At 40.2% G+C, this 26,263-nt stretch overlaps 1 protein-coding gene across 15 annotated transcripts in view; it reads right to left on the reverse strand.

Moving 5' to 3' along the window:
• Positions 1-26,263, reverse strand: part of COBL (cordon-bleu WH2 repeat protein) — a 152,408-nt gene that overhangs the window by 107,316 nt on the left and 18,829 nt on the right. For 7 of the 15 annotated variants that reach the window (XM_084508431.1, XM_084508437.1, XM_084508439.1 and 4 more), the window contains exons 1-2: positions 7,662-7,782; positions 6,863-7,069 (exon numbers count right to left, since the gene is read on the reverse strand). In XM_084508431.1, the coding sequence (XP_084364557.1) occupies positions 6,863-7,069; positions 7,662-7,762 (308 nt within the window). In that variant the 5' untranslated portion in view covers positions 7,763-7,782. Of the gene's footprint in view, positions 1-6,862; positions 7,070-7,661; positions 7,783-9,625; positions 9,697-10,457; positions 10,477-10,814; positions 10,947-11,232; positions 11,251-26,263 lie in introns of those variants that run through there. The other 8 variants (XM_084508434.1, XM_084508435.1, XM_084508438.1 and 5 more) reach the window with 5 other exon arrangements.

Genomic DNA, 26,263 nt, shown 5'->3' on the forward strand with positions numbered 1-26,263 from the left:
CTGATATACAAAGGATACTTTTATTCTAGTGGAGAAGAAATTAAATGTGTAAACAGCTTATCTCCCAAAGAAAGTGACACCTTTTTTAACGTGTATACTGGAAAAGTGTATACAGATTCAAAATGTAGCAGACAAATTCAAGGCAGAAAAAAAAAAATCCTTCACAGATTCAGTACTTGGAGTACTGCGTTCAGCTCTGAGGCCCCCAGCACAAGAAGGACATGGAAGTATTAAATGAGTCCAGAAAAGGGCCATGAAAATGACCAAGGGGCTGGAGCACCTCTCCCATAAAGACAGGCTGAGGGAGTTGAGGTTCAGCCTGGAGAAGAGAAGGCTCTGGGGAGACCTCATATTGGCCTTCCAGTGCCTAAAGGGGGCCTACAGGAAAGCTGGGGAGGGACTCTGTGTCAGGGAAGATAGTGACAGGACAAGGGGGAATGGCTTTAAACTAAGAGAGGGTAGGTTTAGATTAAATGTTCAGAAGAAATTCTTCACCCAGAGGGTGGTGAGGCACTGGCACAGGCTGCCCAGAGAAGCTGTGGACGCCCCATCCCTGGAGGTGTTCGAGGCCAGGCTGGATGGGGCTTTGGGCAACCTGATCTGGTGGGAGGTGTCCCTGCCCATGACAGGGGGTTGGAGCTGGGTGGTCTTCCAAGGTCTCTTCCAACCTAAACCATTCTGTGATTCTAAGATTATTAACCACACCACCATTAAATCTGTAGCTCACGAACTGCCCCTCAGCTGCAAGCTGATGGCATCTGAGAGACTGCTCTGTGGGGGGCTGCCCATCTTCTTTCTAGGCATGTGCTCTTTGCCTACAAGTGTCCAAGAAGTTGGTGAAGAACCTTGGAGGGCTAATGACAGAGAAATACCATGAAAATGGGAAATGGGTCTGATCCCTTATTAACAGGCAAAACACTAAAACATACGTAAGTGCCAGCCAGCTTTTGTGCAAGAGATGAGAAATAACTCAAGGACCTATTTCACAGTAACCTATTTCAAGTTTAACTGAGTTATGCAATATAAGCTGAGAAAATTGAAGGTGTGGAAAATTTGAAATAGGTGATCGTATTTAAAGGAAATGAAAGTAAGTGAGAAAATGAAGATCAAATGAGGAGAACTTTGTTAATATGTATAGCAGGCTTCAGAAAAACTGAGGACTGTGGCAATGCTAGCATAAAGAGCATCTAAACAGAAACGGGTATCAGGTCACTCCATGACATTTTCCAGTGCCTTGTTCTGGCACTGTCCCCAAATTGTGAATGCCTCTATTTCACAATCATTGTTACTTCACACAAAACAGAAACTAAGTCCAGGCTATACAAGAATCCTGCATACACTGACATTTGAACAAACATTCATTATGTTGTGCAGCAATCAGAATTCAAAAAAGTGTCAGTCTGTTTGATAAAGATCTCAGCTTGTTTGTTTACAGATATATTACTTTTTAAGTGAAATTTGCGTGTTGTTCTTTTTTTCCCCTCAGCCTTATTACTGTTGTTTCAGAGAAAAGTAAATAACATGGCAGAACCACAATACCTGGTATTCTATTTGATACACATTTTAATTTAACGTGGAATGCTAATGTATTTCTGTAGCGTATAATATTGTAATAATTCATTCAAATTCAGACATTTACCTCACATGAACTACTTCATTCAAAACACTAAAAAATGCAGCACTTGAAAAAAAAATTATACCCATAGTCCATCAAAAAGGTACTTTATGATTCTGTGTACAGAGTGTTAACACTTAATGAAGTCTGAAGCACCCCATCCTGTTTCAAACTGCTCAGAACATACGCAACTGTTGAAAAGCATCCCTAGGCTTCACCTGTACCATTTAGGAGTACAAATTAATCAAAATCTGATTTTTTTTAAAGACCATCAAAGTGCACAATATGCTCTTCTCAAAATGTAAATTTGGGAAAAACATTTCCACAAAACTTCAAAATGATAAAAAATAAAGCAAGCAAGCAAACAAACAAAAAAAAACACAAACAAACAAAAAAACATGGGGACAAAAATTTTAAACTCATGTTTCCAGAGACGTTAGAGAGCTCAGAAGTCCTTCTAAGGAGGTTACTCTTTTATCAGACTTTAGGATCACCAACTCAAAAAATTTCCCTTCTAAACTGCAATAGCGTTCAGCTTGGTTTTAAATTTGAGTTTTATTTCAACCAGTTCCATACATACGGCACTCACAGAAGAGAGCCACCAAGCACAGCAAAGAGAATGGTACTGAAACAACTTTTCTTTCTAACTTTGAGCTGAATATGGCTCTTGGAAAATACAAAAAGTTTCCTCCCCATTTCCATCTTGATCCAGACATACCAGAATTTGATTGTAAACTGTTTTTGAGACCTGGTACAGCACATACTTGATTTTGAAACTCAGGCAGGTCTGATCACAAAAGACTAATTCTAAAGCTGAAACAAAAGAGTTAAATGTCTCCTGTATTTCCAACTACTCATCTATGAAACATGTTACTTTCTTCTTCTAAAAACCTTGCTGGAGTTTGGGAGGAGACCAAATGCTATGTGACAGACACTAAACATTCATCCCTGATAAGGAAATACAAAAGCACAGAAACAGAAGTGGAGAATGAGGCCAATACATGATTCAGACAAGGTAGTCCAGACAACTATTTTTAGCAAAGAAGAATACTTTGGCTCTATCCTGGTATTATATTACTAAGCTGTACAACATTAAAAAAAAAAACAATTCTGGAAAGTAAAGAATAACTACTGTGTCAGCAGCACTTTTCAGGCTGAGGTCCTGACCAAGCAGGAGTATGTCGGACCATTTGTGTCCTGCAGTTCACCAGTAAAATGCTGCAAGGACATCAGTAACTTAAGAGGTAGAAAAAAAAAAAAAGTTGTTTTGGGTGTGGATTGGGCCAATCTCTTTGGGATCACAAAGAGCAATCCATTTTAAAATACAGCCTTGCACACCTAGGAAATAAATTTGTAGGATAAAGTTGTACTCTATAAAATGACTGACTCTCCTGTTGTCTTCTACTTTCATGCTACAAACGCTCATAAAGGTAAGACTAACTAAAGGAAAGAATTTCCTTTATTTAGATTAATTTCAAACGCACATCAGAAAGCTAAAATGACAGACTGGAAAAGAAAAATGTTAGCATAGAGGGAATGAGATGAAGTCTCTAAGGCTTTAACTATGCACATTTAAACAGCAGAAAACAGTGTTAGTCATTATTTTCTCATGCTCCAAAGCACAGCAGGCACTTCATGAAAAGATTAGAAGTTTTCCTACGCAACCAGAAATATGTATAGTAAAAAGGCAAATTGCATTCAAAAAAGCCATGGAAGCATGATAAGTAGGTATTCATAAATGCTGTCTCTTCCTTTTGTTATTTTACTGATGTATATTTCTCTCTCATTTTCCATATTGGAGAAAATCCACAAAGGGGCCATCAGTATGATGTGTATGCAGCAGCAGAGGACTGTGTTTTTCAAGCCTTTCACACCTTCAGTCTTTTACCATTCTGTATGTTGAGCTATAAGCCACCAATTATTATCACTTAATTCTCTCACGGAGAATAATGTGAGAATATACTTTCTGTGATGGCATTAGGTTTATGCTCTATGTAGTGCATGCTCTTTGCACTCAGCTGTGTCCTCCGTTATTTGCAGAATAGGACTAAAGCTACAGCTAGTTGATTATTTGTACCAGTGTCCTCCTCTGTGTATCACACGTACAAGCAAATTTGCCTACCATGTAAGAAAGCAGCAGTAACAATTGCCCCATCTCCTCTTCTATGGCATCCATGTGTTGACAACTCCAAACCAAACACTATTTATCTTCAAGCATCCCCTTTTTTCTGCAGTATGTATCAAATACTACTGATTTCTGAAGCTGCTGACACTAGAGCTCTGTATCTGCACTAACCAGGAAGCTCTCTTCAGTGTGACAGACACACAGTCCCTGCATTTGCAGGTTACCCATTCAAAGAACTATCCATGAGCATCACAAACAGAAAAGGTTTCTGGTAACTCTTTTAAGTTCTTCCAATTATTTTCTTTCTAAATGTCTAGTCATCCCCTCTGTCAGACCTGATAATAGTTTGTGTGGATCTGCTGCATATCTGTATGCACAAAACAGTATGCATAAAGCACCAAATCTGTCTATCCTTTCAGGATTTCATGCATTTCTCATACAACAGTACAAATATAGATTAGTTGTGGGGGGTACTTTATACCTTTTTTTTTGTTTTTTTTTTTTGAAGGGGGAGTTGTTTTGTTTTTGAAGAAGGGGGAGTTAGCACGAATACTTTTACATGTTTTTACAGTAGAGTTTACAGGGACCATTTTTTTTTTTTTTTAAATACCATTCTATTGCTACACACACTCTGCAAGGACTCAACTTTGCTCTTAAACTGTGCTACGCATTTCCAAAAGCTGCAATAAACTGTGTTACAAAATGGCAATAAACTTTTGAAGATGGACTGTCAGCTTGAGTTAACTTTTACAAATAAATGTACTTAAAATTTCCAGATTCTAATAAAGGATCTTTAAATACTATGTACTTTTTTTTTTTCCTTTGAACAATATTTCAAGGGAATTTAATGAGAATTTTCTGCTCTCTTGCTGTTACTTAGAAGAAATTTCTATAAAGAGAACAAAGTAAAATTGATGACATGCTGCTTTGCTTACATACAATGAACAAATTGAAAGAGATAATTCTGACTTTCGATTTAGTGCATTTATAATAACCTTAAGTGATACTAATTAACTACAGTAGTTACATTTTCAAACATCCTCTAGAGGACTTCATTGCTCTGTGAACTGCTTTCCTTGAATTACAGAATGATTTTTCATTATGATGATGCTCAGAGCAAGATTTTGTAAATTTTTTCTGAAAAAGTTATGTCCCCAGGGCACCCAAGAGCAGATTTTGAAGAATGCAGTTCCAATGTTGGCCATGACAATACTGAAGATTTACAGCAGTATAGGCAATAGCAGAATTTTCTGAAATCTCCTTCCATGGTACCACCATTGAAAGTGAAGAGGGAACAGAATTTATTAACTAAACTAGCCCCCATATTTGCCTCTAACTAAACTAAACTCATCATTTTTTAAATCTGTTATCTTGCCCATTAAACATTTACCTCTGAAGACCAACACATTTTGTAGCTGTCCGGTTTGCAACATCAAAACAACACAAAAAGATGAAACACTCTCACCCAAACCTGGAGACTCAAGACAGTCCACCTCCTAAAAATTTCAAATGCTTTTGGAATTTTATTTATTTATGTTTGTATCCCACATCCCTAAAACCGTAAGAAGTGCTAAGGTACAGACAATTTTATCTTCTGCCTGCAAGGAAGAACAGCAGCACACACAAGGCAGTTGTCGCACAGGGCTCATGAGAGGGTGCTCTTTTCTTACTTCATCACTCATTCAGGTAACACAGCCCTCCCCTCGGCTTCCATAATTTTCCACACTGCCCACAGCAGCTTGCCCATGCCCGACATGCATTACGGTCGTGCTGAGGGAGAACACCCGCTGCCCATGTCAGGCACGTGCAATGCACAGGAGAGCAGAGGAGAGCCAGCAGCAACTCAACCACCACCTGCACTGGGGCCTAGACCCGCCATGAAGCCTACAGGGGAAGCGGGCACCCCACTGAACAACCAAGAGGTCATTTTGGTTACCTCAAGTGCTTCACATAGGCCAGAGGAAGAACTTCATAGAAATGTCTGAGGTTTAATTTGTTCACCTCAGGTTTCAGTCCCCAAACTAAAGATTGAAATAATCAAAAATAACCAGCCTCAGCATAAGTGATAGCAATGGCACCTGAGACAGACTGCTTGCCGTGCAGGGATTTTCCCTTTGTTCTTTGCTCTTGTGACTCCTTCAAAAGGTCACACTGAAACACTACTCTTGTAATGCTGTTGGAGTGGGTTTTTTTGGTTGTTGTTGTTTGCTTGTTTTTTTCGAGGAGGACAAGAAAATCTTTTCTACCCATATAGCAAGGATATATCTCTGCCCACAAAATGCTGCAGGAAAATTTGCCTTATTAGCTCTCCAAGTGGCTGCGTTTTCCATTGAAATATCAGCTTTCTTTGGCATCTCACAACCACCTCTGGCTTTGGGGTAGACCCACAGAAATTACTGCTTGTGTTAGTCTCCTGAGCGTGGCTAAGCAAACACTAATTACTGCAAGAAAAGCAGGAGGAAGAACGAAGCACCAGACACTACAAGCTGCTACACACCTCTTCCTCAACCATCAGAATATACTAACAGACAGTTAAAACAGACTACTATATCAGACCAAGATGAGCAGTTTTACAGGAATGCAGACTAACTATTGCAAGCCCCAGATGTACAGACCCTGATTTATCGGCAGGCAACTACATATCCTCCTAATCTGATATTACTACTTTCCACAATTTCTTGACTGCACTGTGGCCACTCACATCATGGTTTGCTATAGTTTCATCAATAGCATTGAAGATATTTTAAAAAACTCTTCCTCAAGGTAATATAAATATGCCAGTTCCTTTCTGTCCAAGCAGAATGGATGAGAAGATGGAAGAGCTCCCACAGTGAAGAAAGGTATCTCAAAACTACCTTTCCAATACAACTTGACACTGATAGCGTCTTAATTACAAGGAGAATGTCTCTCTCTTCCAATGGAAAAAGGAGACACATACAGAAAAGGGTTCCCAAATTCCATCAGATGCTTTGCTACCTACGCAAACATAATACACTTATGAATGCAGGATCTCTGAATTTGATGAATCATTTGTCTTCTGAACCTAGAAAAGGAGACACTAATATCTGTAAGTATCCTACTAGCAATGGAGGGCTCCAAAAAAGAGCTAATCAAAGCCTTACCTTCCTTGTACTGTGGTCTTCTGTTCCACCCCGTTGGGTAGAATAACTGTGAAGTCCACCGATCTGTTTATCATATTCTCCTTCATGCTCACAAGGTTCTGATCAGAAATTACTGCTGTCTCTGCAGATGACTTGTGTTCGTTGTTGATTCTACTCGCTGCAGAAGGTTGATTTGGTGGAGGAGGAGCACGAGCTTTCATTCTTCTCCTTAAGAAATAAAGGTGAAAAGAAAATAAACAATTTATCATGAGCAAATTATAAGCACGTTAATAAAAAAAACAAAAAACATTCTTTAAGCCATAATCTCAGATTATTTTTAAAAAGCTCCTACAGCATGAGCCATTTTTCTTTACCGTAAAACTTCAATGGAGCTGCATTTTATTTTTACCTCTTCCTCTCTAAAAATACACTAATTTTTTAATGATGCATTCACTCCTACTGCTTGCTTTCCACACCCCAGGGTATGAATCAGTTCCATAATTAGGATATGAAGTAATCATTCTTCTGTTGAGTATGAAGCATGTTTCTATGAAGAGAGAATCAGAAATACTGGGTCCAGTCCAGACCTGACTCAAGAAAAGAGTTGTATTTATGTAAATTAATGTTTTCTCCAAGCCAGAGAAGCAGGAGGGGAGGTAGGGTAAGCTTTCATTCAGCTCATTCAGCTGTGTTTGGGTTCCATAACATTACTCTAGTTAAAATATTGTCTCTGCCTTACTGAGCAGTATTAAATTTGGTTTATCATACTTGATAGGAAAGGGCCAAGAAAAGGTCAACCATGAGTGATACCACTTCTTACCATGCCACACAGAGAGCTCTCTGAAAGCACCCTGAGGAGAGCTTGCTCTCCAGCTTTTCTGTATGAGTGGCATACAGAAAAGCTGCATCGACTTGCACCATGTACTTTGCAGGGAGATAAAACCACCACAAACTCAAAGTTTCCTTCATTGGCAAGCAGCACGGTTGATAAGCAACATATGTGAGCCGTTAACTTCTGAATAGCTGGCCTCATACCAAGCACATGTTTAAGAGGATTTATTCGGATGACTAATATCTCAGTGACCTCTTCTGACTAGATGTATGCCTAGTTTAAGTCAGATTTCAACGCAACAGATGGAAAAGACAGTAAAATATTTACTGAGAAATTATTACTCAGGCTTACTGCCTGAATTTTTTTAATCTGTTGTTAGGGTGGAAGAAGCGAGCAGATTATGATTCTGCACATCAATTTCACCCTGCAAAGAACATAAGCAGAGACCCAGAAGAAAGACTACAGAAAGAGTACTCTAACTCTTAGAAACCTGCAAAGCTTAGTGGTTCAATCAGACAAGGACAAAATTATGTTCAGGAAAACATGCATTTTAAAAACTGAACAGGATTAATACCAGACCAGCACTTCTTTAATTAAAGACAATGTGTATTCTCACTGATAAAAGGACTAAGCATACAGCCTGAATTACCAGCCTAAGTTCCTGGCAGAGAGCAGAGGAAGAGCTCCATCACAAAACAGTTCAGAAACAATCCAACTCCTCTGCACTTTTTAATCAGTATTTGTGTTTGACCACTAATTTCTGTGACATGTTTCAACTTGCCAAAAAATCACTATGTTGCCTTGAAAGTGTGTTTCAGTGAGAGCACATCAGGATGCTGTAGGATGAGCTATGCATATATGAGCTAGGTACTTCCATTCATCCACTACATGCATAACAAATAGCATTCCCGACAAATAAGCAGGGAGAGCTACTGCCATCTTTACTAGCACACAACAATTTTTCTTCTACGGGAAATTTTCCCTGGACTTTCACTTCTTATCCTATATACACCCAGTGAGTCATGCAGGCATCAGCTACTAACCTGGAGCTTCTATTTTCCTCCCCACGGAGGTGATAAGAAGCTCAAGGCTTTACTGTTTGGCAAACCACCTTCGCTTTCTATACCTCCCAGAAACAAACTCCTAATTTATTCACTTGCCTATAAAGGAAAAAAAAAAAAAGAAAAAAAAAAAAGAAGGGAAGTAACTGGGTTCATCTCATGCTAAGATCCCTTTATGTCCAGCTACAGTTGTTACTCGTAAGCAGGTGGTGAGTGACATGGCAGTTTTGCATAAATCCATTTCTCGCCAACGTAGTCTTCAATATAACTCAGCGTAGCAAGTGCAACACTGAAGGACTTCAGATCAATTTACAAACTACATAACTCTTGCCCTCCATAACACCAACTGCATTAATATACACAGCTTATTCACAGCTTTACACAAAATCATTTTTGAAATCAAAGCCTTTTTTTTTTTTTTTAAGGCTTTCCTATAATGTCAGGGACCATCTCCAACACAGTGCTGCTAACAGTGAGCCACAGGAGTGGGAATAAAAGCAGCAGCTGGTGTAGTGAACCTTGCATGACCGTTTTTGTTTGTTTGAATTATGATTTACCTGGACTTGTAAATTCTACATCTCAGGGCAAAGAGAGGAAAGAAAGCAATCATAATAAAACAAGCATGAAACTGAAAGCAGCTGAAACTGAAACCAGTGGAGAAGTAAAGAACAACTGAGTTTTGAAGCTGATGAAGGAGCTGGAAGTGAATTGGGAGTGTGCTACACGCGTGACTGTTGCTTTGCAATGACATAAAGGTGCATCTACTTTTCTGAAGGAACAAACAAACAAGGCCTGACACCTTAATGTCAATTTATAGCTCCGAAATGGGAGGACAATTTTTATTTGACTTCTTTTTAAGTACTCTTTATGTTTCCTGCTACAGCTACAGACCTCAAACAATGCTGCTGGCAGGGGGAAGCCAGGCACCACACCACTACCAGCTTCAGCCATATGCTGACCAGTGATGCTCCCTTTGCCTCCACGTACTTGCCTCCAAGTACGTAACAGCATGCATTGGTTTTGGCGTTAGGCAGTCAGGACCCTTCTCATGTTATAGCTCTCCTCGTCTTCCACTCAGAAAGGACGGCGCAAATCCATTTCCTTCACAGAAACTAGAGAAAAGAAAAGGGAAGCACTCCCACTATAGCCCCGTTAATCCACCAATAGGTCAGGCGACCTTGTGAACTTCTCCACAACAGTGACCACATATTCTCTTGAGACACTCTAACTGCTTAAAATGCCAGCCTTTCAGCCTTTTCCCCAGTGACAAATCTCAAATTATTCCCCTTGAAGCAGATCCCTTTCAGGTTCACAATTTTACTGTGATACATGGCACAGATTTGCATTTCACAGTCGACCTTCTGCAACATCTTGGTGGCAGAAAGCAGCTCCACGAGCCACAGACTGCAAACCACAACTCAATCTCACCCTGGGATATGCACAGAGCGGCTGCTGCCCGCCCGTGCCCTGCAACCACAGCCTGACCGAGTGGAGCAGCCTGGCAGCACTGCACAATGCTGGCCAGAAAAAGAAACCATCTTTCTCCAGCACAGCTACGATGATTACAAAGGACAACACAAAAGCACTCCGTAATGAAAGATTTTTTGTTCCCCCACTAGAATAACGCACATAGAAAGAGCGTGATTTAAGAGACAGTTTTAAACAGGCTTGCTTTCCATGCTACAAACACAACATAATAATAAAAAAGGCAAAAATATCATACCTTAGTCTGAGCTAAATTCTAACTAGATTTAGCTCAACAGCGAGTTTTGTCCAGAAACACCTTTCCCTGTGCTCAGCACCGAGACACTTGCTAAGCTCCCAGCTGCTGTTAGCCTGCTGCTGAAGTCACGAGCGAGAACACCTCACGCCTCTGATTCACCCACGGTCACACCACGGCTTCCACCTGGCCCCAGATAATGAGACAAAGCAAGAACAAGCGGCTGATCCTAACACATACATGTACAATAGCTTTTAACGAGGATTCATCTTCATAATTCATAATTCATCTCATTTTCTTCCGAGCTGACAAAACGCATGTTGCCATGAAATGACCAGGTAGAACAGGAAAACAACCTACCAGCACTGTTCTCATCAGGCTTCCCAACACAGGAAGGGAAAAACAACAAGCAAACTGAGCAACAAGACCAGCTTTTCTGTAGCACAGTCTGTAGAAGAAAAGCAACAGAAACAAAGAAAAGTTTCACCAGATTAAGGAACTTCAAGACGAGCCCTTTGGACCTACACTTTATTAATATATAACTACCAAGCAACAGGATCCAACCTTGAATTTACAATCCCATGCTGAAAAAACATGCTCTCTTTCTAACCAATGTAGTCCTGGGACTTCTACCCTCATGGCAATGCTATTCAGGTTGTCATTCTTCAGATAAGGTCTAAGATGCAGAGGGGAAAAAAAAAAAAGACTTTATTGACTGCCAGGTGATTGCAGGCCTACATGCACAGCTACAAACCCATCCATGAGGCACACCTCATACCTCAGACCATCAAGACACAGATGGTATGACAGGAGGACCTTCTGCCCAGTGATCCAGCAGGCAAAGCAGACATCCTTCAAAGAACTCTGTCACTCTTCATTGCTCATGGCAAAGTACCTAAGTCACAGACCGGGAAAGAGACCATCTCTAACATGAGTAATGGTATGCCAAGTTTTTTCCGCAGAGTAGAGTTCTTTCACTTTGTAGACACAGCAGTTCAGAAAAATTATAATTTCAACACAGATGTGAAGTAAATAAAAACAGATTAGAACCAAAATAAAGCTGCATCAAAAATTCTGAAATGGAAAACAAAAAATGAAACAAATCCCACAGAGACGTAAAACAAGGAAATGAGATTATGCAGCAAGGAAATGAGATTATGATGATGTCCATAGCTACTACAGGAGTTCATCCAGACAGTCCTATGTTATAAGCTAGAACCCCCTTCCATTTTGCCATCAGTAACATTTAAACTAACTAAACTGAGGTTTTATTTGCTCTTTATCTGAAAAAAAATAAAAATGAAACAGCTTTCTCAACTTCACTCAGTCTGCCACAGGCACTCATGACATGTGCAACATAGGCAGCTTATGTCCTTAAATGCCTCATACGTAGACAATAAATTACAGGTCTAAAATATACGACTCCTACAGTAACTTATTTCCAGTATCCTTTTACATTCCCTAATGATTTATAATGTCACAAAAACATTACACTTGCTACACAGCTGAAATTTTCAGCAGAGACTAAGATCTAATTAACTGGATTACTCCCATGCTGATAGAGCTCTGGGAAAAATTAGCACTGCCTGATACTTTATTTCCCCACTTTTAAGAATTCTTTCTCTTTTAAACTCAGTCTTCACTCTGAATTCCCTGGCTATTATGGCATATAATTGTTGTATGCTTTTCTCTTTTCAAACATTTATTTGAATTTCATACTGCTTTTTAAAGATCATTCCTTTTCTTAGGAAGGATCACGCTGACAGACATGATGAAAACGATTCCCTTACGGGTGCGATCAAGTCACCCAAAATAGACAAGAAAAAATAATTTGTCTTTGGCAAAGAAATGAAAGTTATTTAATTATATTTTTGATCTGCCATTTGATTTTACTGATGAGAAACTCTACAGCTTTACGTATTTTAAAAATAAAGTTTTAATGCCAGAAAAAAAAAAAAGAAAAAAAAAAAAGACCAGAAGCTAGCTGAGTGAAAGCACTTGTGGAGGAGGAAGCAGGGATAGAAGTACATGGCCATGCTTGCCCAAGGGTGAAATTAAAGGAAAATAAACAAATAAAAATCCAGCTGAGATGACACAATCTAACAGAAGTAGTTCCTAGCATTGTAGCTCTAGTTTCAAACCTTTCACAGGCTTCAGCAATAGCAATCAATCATTAAAAATCACGGTGCTGCAGTTTCCCAGTCTCACACGTGCAGGCGAATGACCGAGGTGTCCCCCACTGCAGGGCAGAGACTTGGCTGCAGCATGTGCTGTCCAGCTGCTCAGCACAAGAAAGCTGGTGTCCTCCTGCATCCTCCTGCCCTGACCCAACTTCACTCAAGTGACGAGGACGAAATGACACCAAATGATCTGTCAGTGTACAGCTGGTGTCCTCAGATACATATTTTTTTTTGGTTTTGCTTTTTCTTATACATCACCTGAACTTTTGATTAATACTGCATTATCTTCCAGTAAAAAATCTTCCTCCCAGTCACTGTGGCATCCCCTCAAGATCCAGCACAAAGAAGCAAACATACCAGTCTTGTGATGCATCCATCCTTTAGGGCCAGAAGAAACCACCGGGACACGAGCTTGGACTCCTGCATGGCACAGGTGGTGCAAATCCACCCCGATGCAACCTCACTCACAGTGAAAGCAAGGATGGAGCTATACGTGGGGTGGGCTTTAAATGATCAAGGAATAATACTGCAGCTTACAAATGCTTTTACACCTATTAACCACAGACACACTAGGGAGCCTAACAGATCTACCTGTATCAGTTCCCAAAACCAACTCAAAACACGTAGACAAGCCCTACAGAAAATCTTTTAAAAAGCAGCCAAATCCCAGGATTTGGGTAGATGCCCGCTGCAGTTAATGAAAGCACTGCCTGAATAAGCACTGCGAGGCCTGGCCTAGTAGCTGCGTCTCGGGACTTTGGGAATACCACCCATGCGTTCAGTGTGTGGCAAAGACCACACTACGAGCTGGTGCCACTGAGCGCGATTCCACCAGCCTCGCGTTAGTGAACCGGAATGAAATGGGAGAGGAGCTAATGATAGGTAGTTATTTGCCTCATCTGATGAAACAGATTTCTTTTTCTTTTCTTAAAGAAAACCAGAAGTCCTTGCAAGGCAAGAAAGCACAGATGAGTTACTCTTATTCCAACATGGCCAACTCCTTTGATTTTAACTGTAGTACTATAGAATCTCTGTCTAAGAGATATACCAACACATTAACTCTTTAGCGTGGGAAATGCAAGATAAATAATAATAATTAAAAAAAAACACACTGTAACCATTCACACTGGAGGCTGGATAACAATCCTTACCTCCATAAAAAGCTGCTCTAGAAAAGCAGTACTAGGAAAACAGCCCACAAGGTCATGATGGTGGAAACTTGCTCTTTCTTCACAGTGACATCTGCCAGAGGAGAAAAGATTCAACAAGATACCGATAAAGGCAAAATAAATGTAGGCTTTGGGAAACAAAATGCTTAGCCTCCAGCATCTGAGCTAAAACCACCTGCTAATCTCACACAGACCAAGATCCAGATTGTTGGGAAATGGCAGTTTGAAGGACCCACAGAGGAACCAGCAAGAATTGGTGCGAAGCATTTAGTGACCAGCCTTCCAGTCCCATTCCCCTCATTATTTTTGACTTCTTCCTCCATCACCTACACACTTGCATTGTTTTTTCATCCACTTACCAAGTACTGAGCTATTAGTCTCATTCCATTTCTAGCAAGAAAAAAGAAAAAAAAAAAGAAAAAAAGTAAAATTACGTTGCTCATGTTCATCTGAAGTATTAACCAGTGTCTTCAGTTTTGATGGCACTGTTTTACATTATATGCTTAATAAAAAAATAGATGACTGCTATTTCTATGTTAATAAAGCTTAAGCACAAGTGGCACTGCCTAGCAAAAACAAACAAAACAACAACAACAAAAAAAACAACCTCCATGCTGAAATCCCAAGAGACATGCAGAATATCAGTGCTTACACTGCAATACGTTCAAGCCCTGCTGCCAACATATCCTGTTGTGTCCTCAGTGCTCCCTGATCTTAACTGAGCTTCTGTAAGGATGCTCAGTTTAGCAAACAGAGACTACAACCACGCAGGCAGCCACTGCACAGGGAGCTCCCTGCAGATAGCAAATGCTGTGGCTGACCTGGGAAAACCACGGCGCTAAAATACAATTTGCAGGTGAGACAACTAGTGAGCTTTCTCCGAACTATTTGTAAAGCTGTAGTTGGGTTCATGCTGACTAACTAGATTCTTACTCACCAGGTTCTCCTGTGGGAATACACTGGCATGAACACAAAGTCAACATCATTTCTAAGTGGGCTGGCATCACCACAGGCATTGTATCCTATGTACATTCCGGGCAAACATGCATCCTTCAAACAGTGTGCACTCTCTCCTACTGTCAGCTGTGTTTTTTTCAAGGACAAAACAACTCTCAGTTTGTTGTCTGTGCCTGGTGCCACAGCACCATGCTAAGCTCTCCAGTAAAAATCTGAAGTCTGGAAATGTAATGTATTAGTTTGATGGATTTCAATAACCAAATAATTATGTGAGTGCTCATCAATCATGTTTATAAATAGCAAACCAATAAAAAGCAATGGGAAGATAGTTTGTTTCTAGTTGGGTCAAAGACTACAGATATGATTATGCAAGCCTGGGACTTGCTCAGAAATACTCACGCTTCAAGCTATGTCCTCTGAAGACACAAGTGCTATGTGGATTTCAGTATGGTTGTCCTTTCTTAATCTTTTCTTATCAACAATCACTTTCAATAAGGTTGTTTAAACAAATAATAGAAGTTTATTGCCTAGCAACACTGATTTACAAACTCTCCTGTGGTGACTAGTATCATCGACTGAGATACAACTTCCACATGCATATGCAGTACATTGATGATTAAACGCACACTGGACTGTGCTCTATCTTTGTGCCCACAGAGCTCTTACCTCACTACCATCTACTGAAAATTGCTCTCTCAAGGCTTGAAGACTGTAGATTGGGGCCCTGCTGTAATAAAATGCTTTGTCTGTTTACAAGGGATAGAGAAGACGGAATAATTTTGAAAGACAAGGGGAAATGAGAAAGACATCTCTTGTGATTTACCGTGATTAATTCCTAGTTTTATATATGCTTACAAGTGGGCACTTCAGTGGATAATCACTGACATTACTATAGGATAATACTCCTTCTGATGCCTTTTGCAACCAGGAACACCCTTAAAAAAGCATTCAGCTGACGTGCAGATGGGGAAGAAGTATTTAGAATGATTGATTACCTGCTTAAATATATGCATCTGTGGTAAATGTTAATGCACACAATCATTTGCTGAGAGATCATCATTTCTCATTTAATGACAGTGCTCCAGAAACATGCTGCTGAAGTTCATCTCACCCATTCACCCTTGCTGAATCAGATCCTAACAAAACACCCTGGCAGTGGCAGTGAGAGAGTTTAGCTTTTTGCAGAACGAAACCAATGGTCTGCTTCTCTACGGCCTCTATGTTTCCTGCCAAATTTCCTTGCCCTCGAAGAAGCACTTGTGGTCTTGTCACGCTGACCGTACACCACATTTCTTGGGGCAGGCTGCATTCACATCCAGTGGGCAATTCTACGTATTCCAAATCTAGATCTGCTGACACACTGGAGGAGAAGCAAGGAGACACTGTGCTTACTTTGCATTGCCCAGATTAGAACACCCAAGATATGAATCTATCCCCTTTTTATTTAAAATTATTCTGCAAATCTCAACTCTGTAAAGCACTACATGTCCCAGAAGAAGGCAGCACCAGAACTACAGGGCCAGCAAGCAAGAACAAATCCGCTCAAAGGTCTAATGATGCATTTTTGTAAGATAGTCTACATTCACTTGAAAGGAGTAAAAATCAGAAATGCCAATACATTCCTTGCTCCTTTAATCATCTTCTTAATTAGCATTTATAATTTGTTCTTAATTCACACTCCAGCACATAGTAAGAAAATCACATACATCAGTATATTAAAAAAATGTTAATGAAGCAAACATGCAGTGTCAATGAGATAAGGAAACGCTCCACTTCAACATAACAGTCTTAACTATTGTCAGACACCATATTTATGGGATGACACAGTTACTTTTACTAGAAAATCCCACTGCTTCAGCCAATTTTCTACGTATTTTCCTGGAGCTGATTCACTTAATAAAATTTCTTATAAAAAACAAACAAACAAAAAAAAAAACACACACACACACACACATATTTTTCTTTCGGTTTTAAGATATTCTGTCCTTCCCAATTAACACAGGAATCTAGTATTTCTTAGTTTGAACTGAGATTTGAATATTTTCTATTTAGTAAATCTTAATTATAAAGTAACAAAACTTAAGTAAACTAAGTAAACTTAAGTAAAACTTAACTGTCAAGTAACAAATCCTACTCCAACCTTAACTCCAGTGTAAAAGACTTACATTAATATAAAAACAGAAAGTCTGATTGAAAAAAGAACTGCAAATGCTAAGTTAACGCAAATAAACTTACAATACCAAACAGCTGCGAAGTAGTGCTCTGAAGTTTGATCTTCATTTATCAAGACCAGAAATGTTTTTGTGATTTTTAGAAGTCAGAAAAATCCATTTGTTTAGTTAGTTTCCATTTAAAATTATTTTTAATGTATCCTTTAGGCATATTCATTAATAGATTCTAAATCTCTAAACAAAAAGGGATGTGGTATCAACCTAAACTGAAGTGCACTCTGAAGATCTTGATAAATCAAAGCACAGGCGTGCCAACCCACCCCCAGAGTATCAAATCAGAGGGGAAAGAGCCAAATACCCTCCTCTCTTTATCGCACACATTCCAACCAAGGTTGAATAATTTGGATGTTTTATGGATGTGAGGCACTGGCTCAGGACACAGGAGACAGATGATGCCATTATGGATGTCACAGGGCAAAACCAAGACTTTGAATCTGCCCTGCAGCAGACGAGAAGCCATGGGAATGTACTGCATGTTTTATATGAGAGATCCCATTAGGAGAGCAAAGGTACCTACCACTGAAGAGGTTAAATGCTACTCAGAGATAACCCAACACAAACATGCTTGAGGCTGTTCTGCAAGTAGTGAGGGGGCATCACAGCAGCGACAGCAAGTTTATGTAGACGTGCCTGAGCTAGCTGCAAACACAGCACAGCCTACAAAACCCATCTAAGAAGCAGGATGTATTAGACAACCTTCTAAGATGAATTTCCATAGACGCACTAGAAACGGCACAAGGTACATATACCAAATACAAGCACCAATGAGTACAATCATTTAGAGATTATCTTTTAATCAAGAGAAAGGATTTCCACTTCTGGAGCACTGGATGACTGTCTTCAGCTCTGGACCTCATGCTGCAGCTGAATTAAAAAAAAAATAAGGAAAACTGAGAAAAAAATATTAATGAAAAATGCAAGCACAGCTATCATTGTACATCACCTCCCTGTGGACTTGGTATCATTTCCAGCTCTAAAATTGGACGGGGAAGTCAAGGAAACCTGAGGACGCAAGATGAAGTGGGAGCTGCCGAACCGCAGCCTCTCTGGTCACCTCTCTGAAATAGGAAGGTCGGTGGCATAGTGATAATTGGTGACATTACCAGCACAGAGCCAGCACTGCCTGGGCCAGGGCCTGACAGCTGCTCACTTGACAGATGTTGGCACTGCTCTTCCCAACAAGGGACGAGGACGCTCGGCTGCAAACAGACCCAAAGTAAATCCTGAGTGCTGCTCATTGAGCAAAGCTCCTCCAGAGACCTCTCTTCTGCTGAGCCTGACACAAATGGCACCCAGATGAAGCTGCAGGGCAGGGGGAACCAAAATCTGAGTGAAATCTGCCAAAACAGGAGGGACTTGCTTTCAAAGCTGAGACACTGAAGCTTTCCATGCTGAATACAGGAGCACAGATGGTGGTGAAAAGGGAGCTGAAAGATATAAAGACGGCATTTCAAATTCCCCAAAAGTCAGAGCTGGCCCCTCAGCAAATAACACAAAGTTCCAGGATGTCTGACAGACCCTCCAGAAAAAGCGCTGCCTTTTATTTTGGAATATGCAAAAAAGCATGCATATTTTCCCCCTCTTCCTGAAGCAAAAGTAATAACCTCCAGCATAAAAGCTTGCCTACAGCATTGTTTGAGTGTCATGTTTGAAGTATAGGCCTTATCAAAGTTGTGCATCCAAGTTCTTTCCCCCCCTCCCACTTCCTTTCATAGTACAAATTGCAGCAAATAATTACTGTTTTATATAAATAAAACATTTTTTTCCCTACAAAATTCAACCTACAAAAGGTAGACCTCTGCTGCTAGGAGGTGAGGCGAGTTCCAAATCATCTCATTAGCACAGCTCTGCTTCAAGTAAGAGGGGTAACACAATCTCGTGACACATCCCAATACAGTCCTGCTACATGGCTCCGGTACTGGCAGACCTAAACCTAAACACCGCTACCATTCGTTATGCTAATGTAGGTTTTGTTTTCAGTGTCTTACTGGCACCCGGAGAGAAAACTTCCTCCTCCAGTGGCTCCCCAGCTAGCCCAGGTGTGCCGCAGCAGCAGGGCTAATCGCAGGCACGTATGCCAGGGGTGAATCATTAACCTGGTGCTGGGGCTGGCAGGCAAGAAACGACCGGCCTTCACTCCACTGCCTGTTCGATTCTGACAGAATAGTCCTTGACAATATTTTAGATAAAGAAATGATGAGAGTCATCTACTGAGCCAGGTGGGCCGAAGGACCCTTGCTGCTCTATGGAAGGATGGCACCAAACGCTGCTTCTGAGGCGGAGCATCGCTGACCCAGGCCTCCGAATTCACCTCAGGCAAATTTTTTACCACAACACCAGCATATGGCATCAGCCAGCGAAGGCTGGCTGTGTTCAGGAAACTGCTAGACCAAGCTGTTTTCCTCCTCACCTTGACCTAGTAGGCTACAGCATGCCAAAAATATTACTGTGCGACTACGGAAGGCATAAGACAACCATAAGCATCTCTGTGTCATCACTGCCCATGTGCAAACCTAGGGAGAGACACACCACGGAGTCACTCGGTGACAATACTGTCCGCATCAAATCCCCACCAGAGGATGTGCTGGTTTTGACAGCGCAGTTGGTATGCCAGGTCCATCAGCTCAGAAATGGAGCACAGGGATGTTCTGCCTGGCCTGAGAGGGAGGAAAACCACGTCCCTGCTGTCAAACATGATGTATGCTTGATGCTTCATACCAGGCAGCAGAAGAATGCATGGAAGCAGGCACCTCCTAACACACCAACACAGGCGTCAGCTCGACATAAGCAGCAACACAAATTCCATCCCAAGTGCATCAGACACACACAAGTCAAAATACTACTGGCAAGCAGTCCCATCTCTCCGTCAGTGTGCAAAGATTTGTTAATGCATCAACCTTACTCCAATTATCATGACCACACAGCTGTTAGAAGCAAGATAAATTTTATCACAGAATTCCTTGATCGCAGGATTAAGGACCACAGAGATGGGGTAGTAAGAGAAGAGTGAGAATTTCATTTCACCAGTGCTGCTTCTCAAAATAAATAATGAATTAAAAGTTTAATCTTTCACTGAATACCTGGCACGTTGATAGTCTTGGCAAATGACAGCCAAATTAAACATATATGAATGGTGTCACATAACAAGTCTAACCACTTATTTTTAAACTTGGAAGAGTCTGAACAATTGAAAATATCTGGGTTGGGCTTACAAAGTAATTCCACACACCCTTTTCATGCACTCAGTCTGCATAGCTGGTAGTAGTATATGGCACTGGGAAGAGATAAGAAATCTAAAACAGAAACACACAGCTAGGAAAGCTTGCTATATTCATGGTATTCATGAGAAAACAGTATGCTGCATACTACTGGTCTTAGTATCTGCTGCAAAAAAAGTACTGGGGAGAACTCTGCATATGATATTAAAATCAATGTATAGAATTAGTGTTAGCATAAAAAAAGGCTTCATAAAAATAAAACAATCTAGCTTTAACTTCAGTCAGTCATCTCTCCCCGAATTAGGGAACTTATCCACATGAACTGGTGATGAATAGACAAGAAATGGGCTTTTGCATTTTAATTATGCATGTATGCATGAAAAGAGAATTTCTGTCAATCCACAAACATTGTCACCGTTGAAAGAAGAGCTAATCTTAACAGAAAGCTTACTCTGGCTTCAGTTGTTATTATTTAACAAGTAACTTCCACAGCTCATTAATTTAACCACTTTGGAGTTTCCACTTCAACCAGTCTGAAGAAAAGCCAGACATACATAGCCCAAACACAGCAACATATTTCCAATTTTCTTTTACCAGATATTTTCCATCTATGAGTTGTGGCTGGTTGGGGGAGCATCTGAAAGGTGCATATAATGGCCCACATGTCTAAGTGGAAAGGCAAGGTCAATCTGCAGCATCTGGGCTGCTTGTGACTCACGAGGAGTCCGAGTGCCTGGCTGTGTCTGAGCAGGCTTGTGCTAGGTAATTCAGTCAACAGCAGCAGCTGAAGCCAGCAGCAGCAGATCTCACTAAAACCCAGGTCCGTGCCGAGCCCAAGAATGCTATGCAGTAAAAATAACACAAACCTCCTGGGGCCAGCTCAGCTACCTGTGAGTCACCCAGTCCACCTTCAGTCTGTGCCAAGTCTGGTATGTGCGTGATGAAACCAGACAAGTCAACTATGAAGGCCAACGAGAAGCTTCACCTGTGGCACACAGGTGGCCAAGTTCCTCATTCTATGGCCAACACTGCTGGATTACACATGGCCTCAGGATTTTGGCAAGAGGACTTCAGCCTTACCTTTGTCATGCAGCTTTGACTGGTGCTGTACCTTAAGAGTCATCCCTATCAACATGGAATCTCTAATTATTTCAAGAAAAATAAAGCTCCTTATCATTTTTGCCCTGATATTTTTTTCCTCACTCACTCAGACCTAGCACACGAGTGATACGGGAATGTTTTACTATTATAAATACTTCAAGACAAACTTTTGTCAAGGTGTTTGCCATTCAGAGCTAGCTTTCATTTAAATGAACTTGCAAAACTTGGACATAGAAATAAAATAAACCCAAGCACCCAGTGAAATCAAAAACACAAAATGTAAGCTTACAGACAACAATTTCTTAAAGCCAGCTGAAGAAAATGCTACTTCAACCACTAAAACAAGGTAATTGCAACTTCCTCTTACAGTACTGTACTACAGGGATGTAGTGACAGATCTCGATGATGGCAGACAGACTCTGCTCATTGTTCAAACTATGAAACTCCATACCCATGTTTTTGTTTCAAGTTTTTGATTACCTTGCTACCATATGCAGGCCACTAAAATAAGGTTCATAAGCAGTTAAGATACTAACTTCTCAAACAGAAAAGTTGGCAGTAACAGTCTTCAAAGCCATGAACCAGATGATCCTACTCAACTCGGACTCTTCATACACATCACATCGTCTTAAAAAAGCAATTCATGAAATAAAGGTACCCATCACTATAGGCAATGCATCTGTACTCCTGCAGCCATTCCTCTGCTCACACCCTCGCACCCTTTTCCTGTGAGTCAGAATAATGACAGTGACTTGAACACTGCCTTCCAAATTTGAGAGAGATTCACAATCATTTCCTACGGCCACCAGAAACAGGGTATGCAAAACCTCATCAAGTAGTATGCCTCTATTTAAACGGCTCACGTTTACAGCTTTGCTTCTATTTGCAGAAGCTTTTAAACATGTTATGCTTCTCTTGGTAGGGATGAAAAGGAGAGAAAGATGAAAAAAAAAAAAAAAAGATATTTACTCATATTGGTACTGCACACTTGTCTCTAGATGCTCGTAAATATTTTTAATGAATCTACAAAGCAGGAAGGTTTTTAACCACAGTTTTAAGATGACAGCATCTCCATGAACAAATTGTGTCCAATGAGATGAACAGGGCAGCCAGGGGAGCTGCACTAACCCCGAGCTGACCAGCAGCAAGACCTCGATGAAAAACCAGACGTAGCAGGCAGCAGGAGCTGCTGATTCCTGTATCCCACACTATCCCTGCATGTCAGATGGGACACTCAAACCTGTATTATTCTCAGCACCATTTCACCTACTGCATTCTTATTGCTCATGATGAAAAAAAAGTGTGAGAGCCAAAAAAAGGAATGCTCTTTTCCTCTGATAAAACTGCAAATTATGCCACCACTGAAGAACTCGCTTAAAGCACAAAAGGCAAGCAAGCATCTCAGCTGCCTTTATTGGACAAGCAGGGTTAAAAATAAACAGTCTGCTTGATTTTGTAATAGCCCTTACAGAAATATAGATTTATAAGTGGTTAATTCCCTTGGCATGTAAATTGGCATAGTCCATTAAATTAATAGAATAACTCTAATTTAACCAACGAAATAATCTCTTCCTGGGATCTCTTTAACATACACATCCTATTACTGAACTGTAATTTTGAAAGAAATACCCATGTGTCAAAATAACTGTGAAATTCAGAGCTTTCGTTTTTTTTTCATATTCTAAAGATAATCACATAAATTTATTAAAGGAAGCTATGCATGAGGCATGGAGATTTAAAACTGATCCCAGTTGTCAGTACACCAACAGAATTAAAAAAAAATAAATCTACAATTAAAAAATGTAAATAACATATGTGAAAATTTTATAATATGCAATGATTATTTACAGGCAATGGGAAACTAATAGTTTATTTTTTTAAATCATCGTATCCTGACTGTACAGCAAGCCCCAGATACAATAACAGCAATGTTACCTCTCTCAAACCGAGCGGCCTAGGACAGAACAGTAGTAGTGCATGAATCACGTCTTTTGCATAGACAACATCAGGAGAAAGAGGAGAGCATGAAAGGTGTATTTGTGCAAACTGGGACCAGCTGGGAAACCAAAATATATCCCTTCTTCTGAAAACATTCAGTATTAAACTTTATATATTACTACTGGACCACTCATTCTTGTAACACTTTCTATTAATTACCCATATACTAATGGGGAGTAACATTTTACATTTTCAGCACGATTTGCAGCCATTAATAACAGGTAGACAAGCTACCCCTTTTCGTAAGATGGAAACAGAAAAGGAGTGGGCAGCAATGTGCCTCCCTCCCTCCAAAAATCAACAGCGGGGCTGCCAGAAGAATTTGATGCATGAACCACTTGATTTTGCTGCTCTGCCCACACAGGAGGATTAAGAATTGGGGTTCTCTGAACCTAACCTCCTACAAATATTTACTTAAGCTAATACTAGGAAATCTGTCACTCTGCAACTTAGCCTGCATCTCCAAACAACTCACTCTTATGTCTTCAAATATTTTTTAAGAATGGAAGCGATGCTCCATACAGACTTAACCAGAGGACGGTTAAAATGCCCTGCCTTCCAGCTGAACAGAATCTGCAGAAAAACCCAGTACTGCCAGATAGCCAGCGTATCTGTGCTTTATTCAGTAATCTGCTGAAAGCTAATCTTCAGTACCACAAGTAAGTCATTGTGTGCAAGAAAAAGTCCACTGTCTCTACTACTACTGCACATACAATAACTACTCTACAGTATCCAATTTTGAAGCAAGAAAGAAATGTAGAGGCAGTTATTTACAGACAGCATAATGGATTAGATCATGCATCAAGGGGCACATCCATTTCATGTTGCTGAGAGTAAGAAATTTATTAATTGAAAAAGGCTCATCAAGTACGTCCTACTTCCTGACTGTTTATTAGTATTTTTGTGCAAAGTTCCCACCAAAAGAAAAATGTTTAACATTGCATGATGCATGCTGATTTATACACTGAGGTAACATTTTGGTTTTCTTTGCTGTGATTGTTTTGTCACATCAACTTACTCGTCTTGGGATTAATTCTCAGCTAAATATCCTTAACTCACCTTCTGCTCTGTTCTGTATAGTGAGACATACTGGCAGTGCCAATGCTTGAACTGAAGTCAACGTCATAATTCATGACTTCTCATAACCTCTCAATCTGATGCCAAGTACTGCCACAGAAAACTAACAGACCACTCAACTTTGAACATGAATTTCAACGGAGAAAAAGAAAAAATACATGTCTATTAATATTTTATGTGCTTAAAGACACCTGGAACCAAACTGCTCTCTCCCACTAATTACCGTTAGATCCTGCATGTAACAAAAGCTTTAATGCTGCACTAGCAGAGAAGCTGAAAGAGATTAATAGAAAGAAAGAGATCTGACATCTACCCAAGATTAGAAATAATGTTCTCACCAGCTACAGCAGTGGTGTGGATCAGTTTCTGATAGACTAAATTCGTTTTGCACTTGCGTGTGAGTCAGATCCACAGCTTGAACACTGCAGATCCCAGTTGGCTTGTTGCACAATTAGTCCAAAAAGGCAATAAGTGGCTTTTAATAGCAACAGCCAGAGATCTCTTCGCTGTGGTACTGAGAGTTCACTATGAAAGCACACAGCAGGTGAAGAACACACAAGTCCTGAACAGCAACACGTGCTTAAATGAGGACTCCCAGATGACAATGAGGTAAAGGGTAAGCTATCAGCAAGAGCCAAAAAGGAATCCCACTGAAAGATGTTTTTACTATATTTTGTGTCATAACTTCATTGTAGAAATGCCACTGATGTTCTGCTATAGTCAGAACAACCTTGACAAAAACTGAGTCTGATTAACTTCTCAAAGTGAGCTCCACATTCCCTCTTATTACCAGTCCGGTCTCATATTAAATGCAATGTACAACAACCCAACTGAGAAGCGCTCCTGAAGTTTGTGTTTCTGTATAAAGTGCATAGTCTCTAGCTGTCACCATCTACGAGATAACCTGTACTTCTTCCTAATTTTATGACCAAAATTTGACATTAAGAAATGATACAATGACATGGAACTCAGTATTATACCTTGTGAATAGCTGCCACATGAAACTATGCAGGTGTACTTTGCTTTTTCAAACTGAAAAAAAAAAAAAAAAGCTTACAAAAGTTAATGATAGGGTATTTGTTTACCGTGTCCCATAAGAAGATTTAACATCAGAAAATAAAATCACAAAGTTGTCACAGTGGTATCACCAAGAGACACTGGACAAAAAATATCCCCTCTGTTCTGCAATACTGGATGGTGCCCTGTGCTAACTATCCATGTGGTTTTACCTCTGCTCAGATCAAGACTAATAAATTACAGCCTTTGTAAAGTCTCTGCTTTCAACCACCTCTTCCAGTCAAATCCATATCCCATTTACTTGAAGAGCTAAGGCTTGCAAAGCACATAAGTTATTTATTATAAGCAGCAGCACCCTTTTGAATATCTCCCTTTTTGCTTTTGCCACTGTATTTTAGCACCAATCTACAAGTTAGTATCTGTATCTACCTGCCTCTGGGGGGGACTCGTATAGCAAATGGTACAAATCTGAAAGCTGAAAATCATAACTGAACTGGGGGTGAAAAACTTGGACAGATCTCCTTCTCTTTTTATCTTGGGCATATCACTGTACATGTTTCTTCAAATATAATGGATACCCAGACAGTTACACTACTTGTTTTTTTCTAAAACAACTCAATAAAATGAGATGGTGCATTTATGCCGCTTTCTGGATAATGTTATTTTTATTTTCAGGTAGCTACATTAAACCACGTGATCTACCTGGGGAGAATTTTGCCTGAAATCACTTCAAGCAGCAGCTTAATTTCAGCTGCTGAACTATCACATGTCCTTCATTCATCCTCCTAGGGAAATGAAAGGGAAACCGTTTCCTTTGCAGGACTGGAGCCCTGCTTTGTTTCTCTTGATGTTGGATTTATA

This window comes from Aythya ferina (genome assembly GCF_964211825.1).
Source record: "Aythya ferina genome assembly, chromosome: 2".
Lineage (NCBI taxonomy): Eukaryota > Metazoa > Chordata > Aves > Anseriformes > Anatidae > Aythya > Aythya ferina.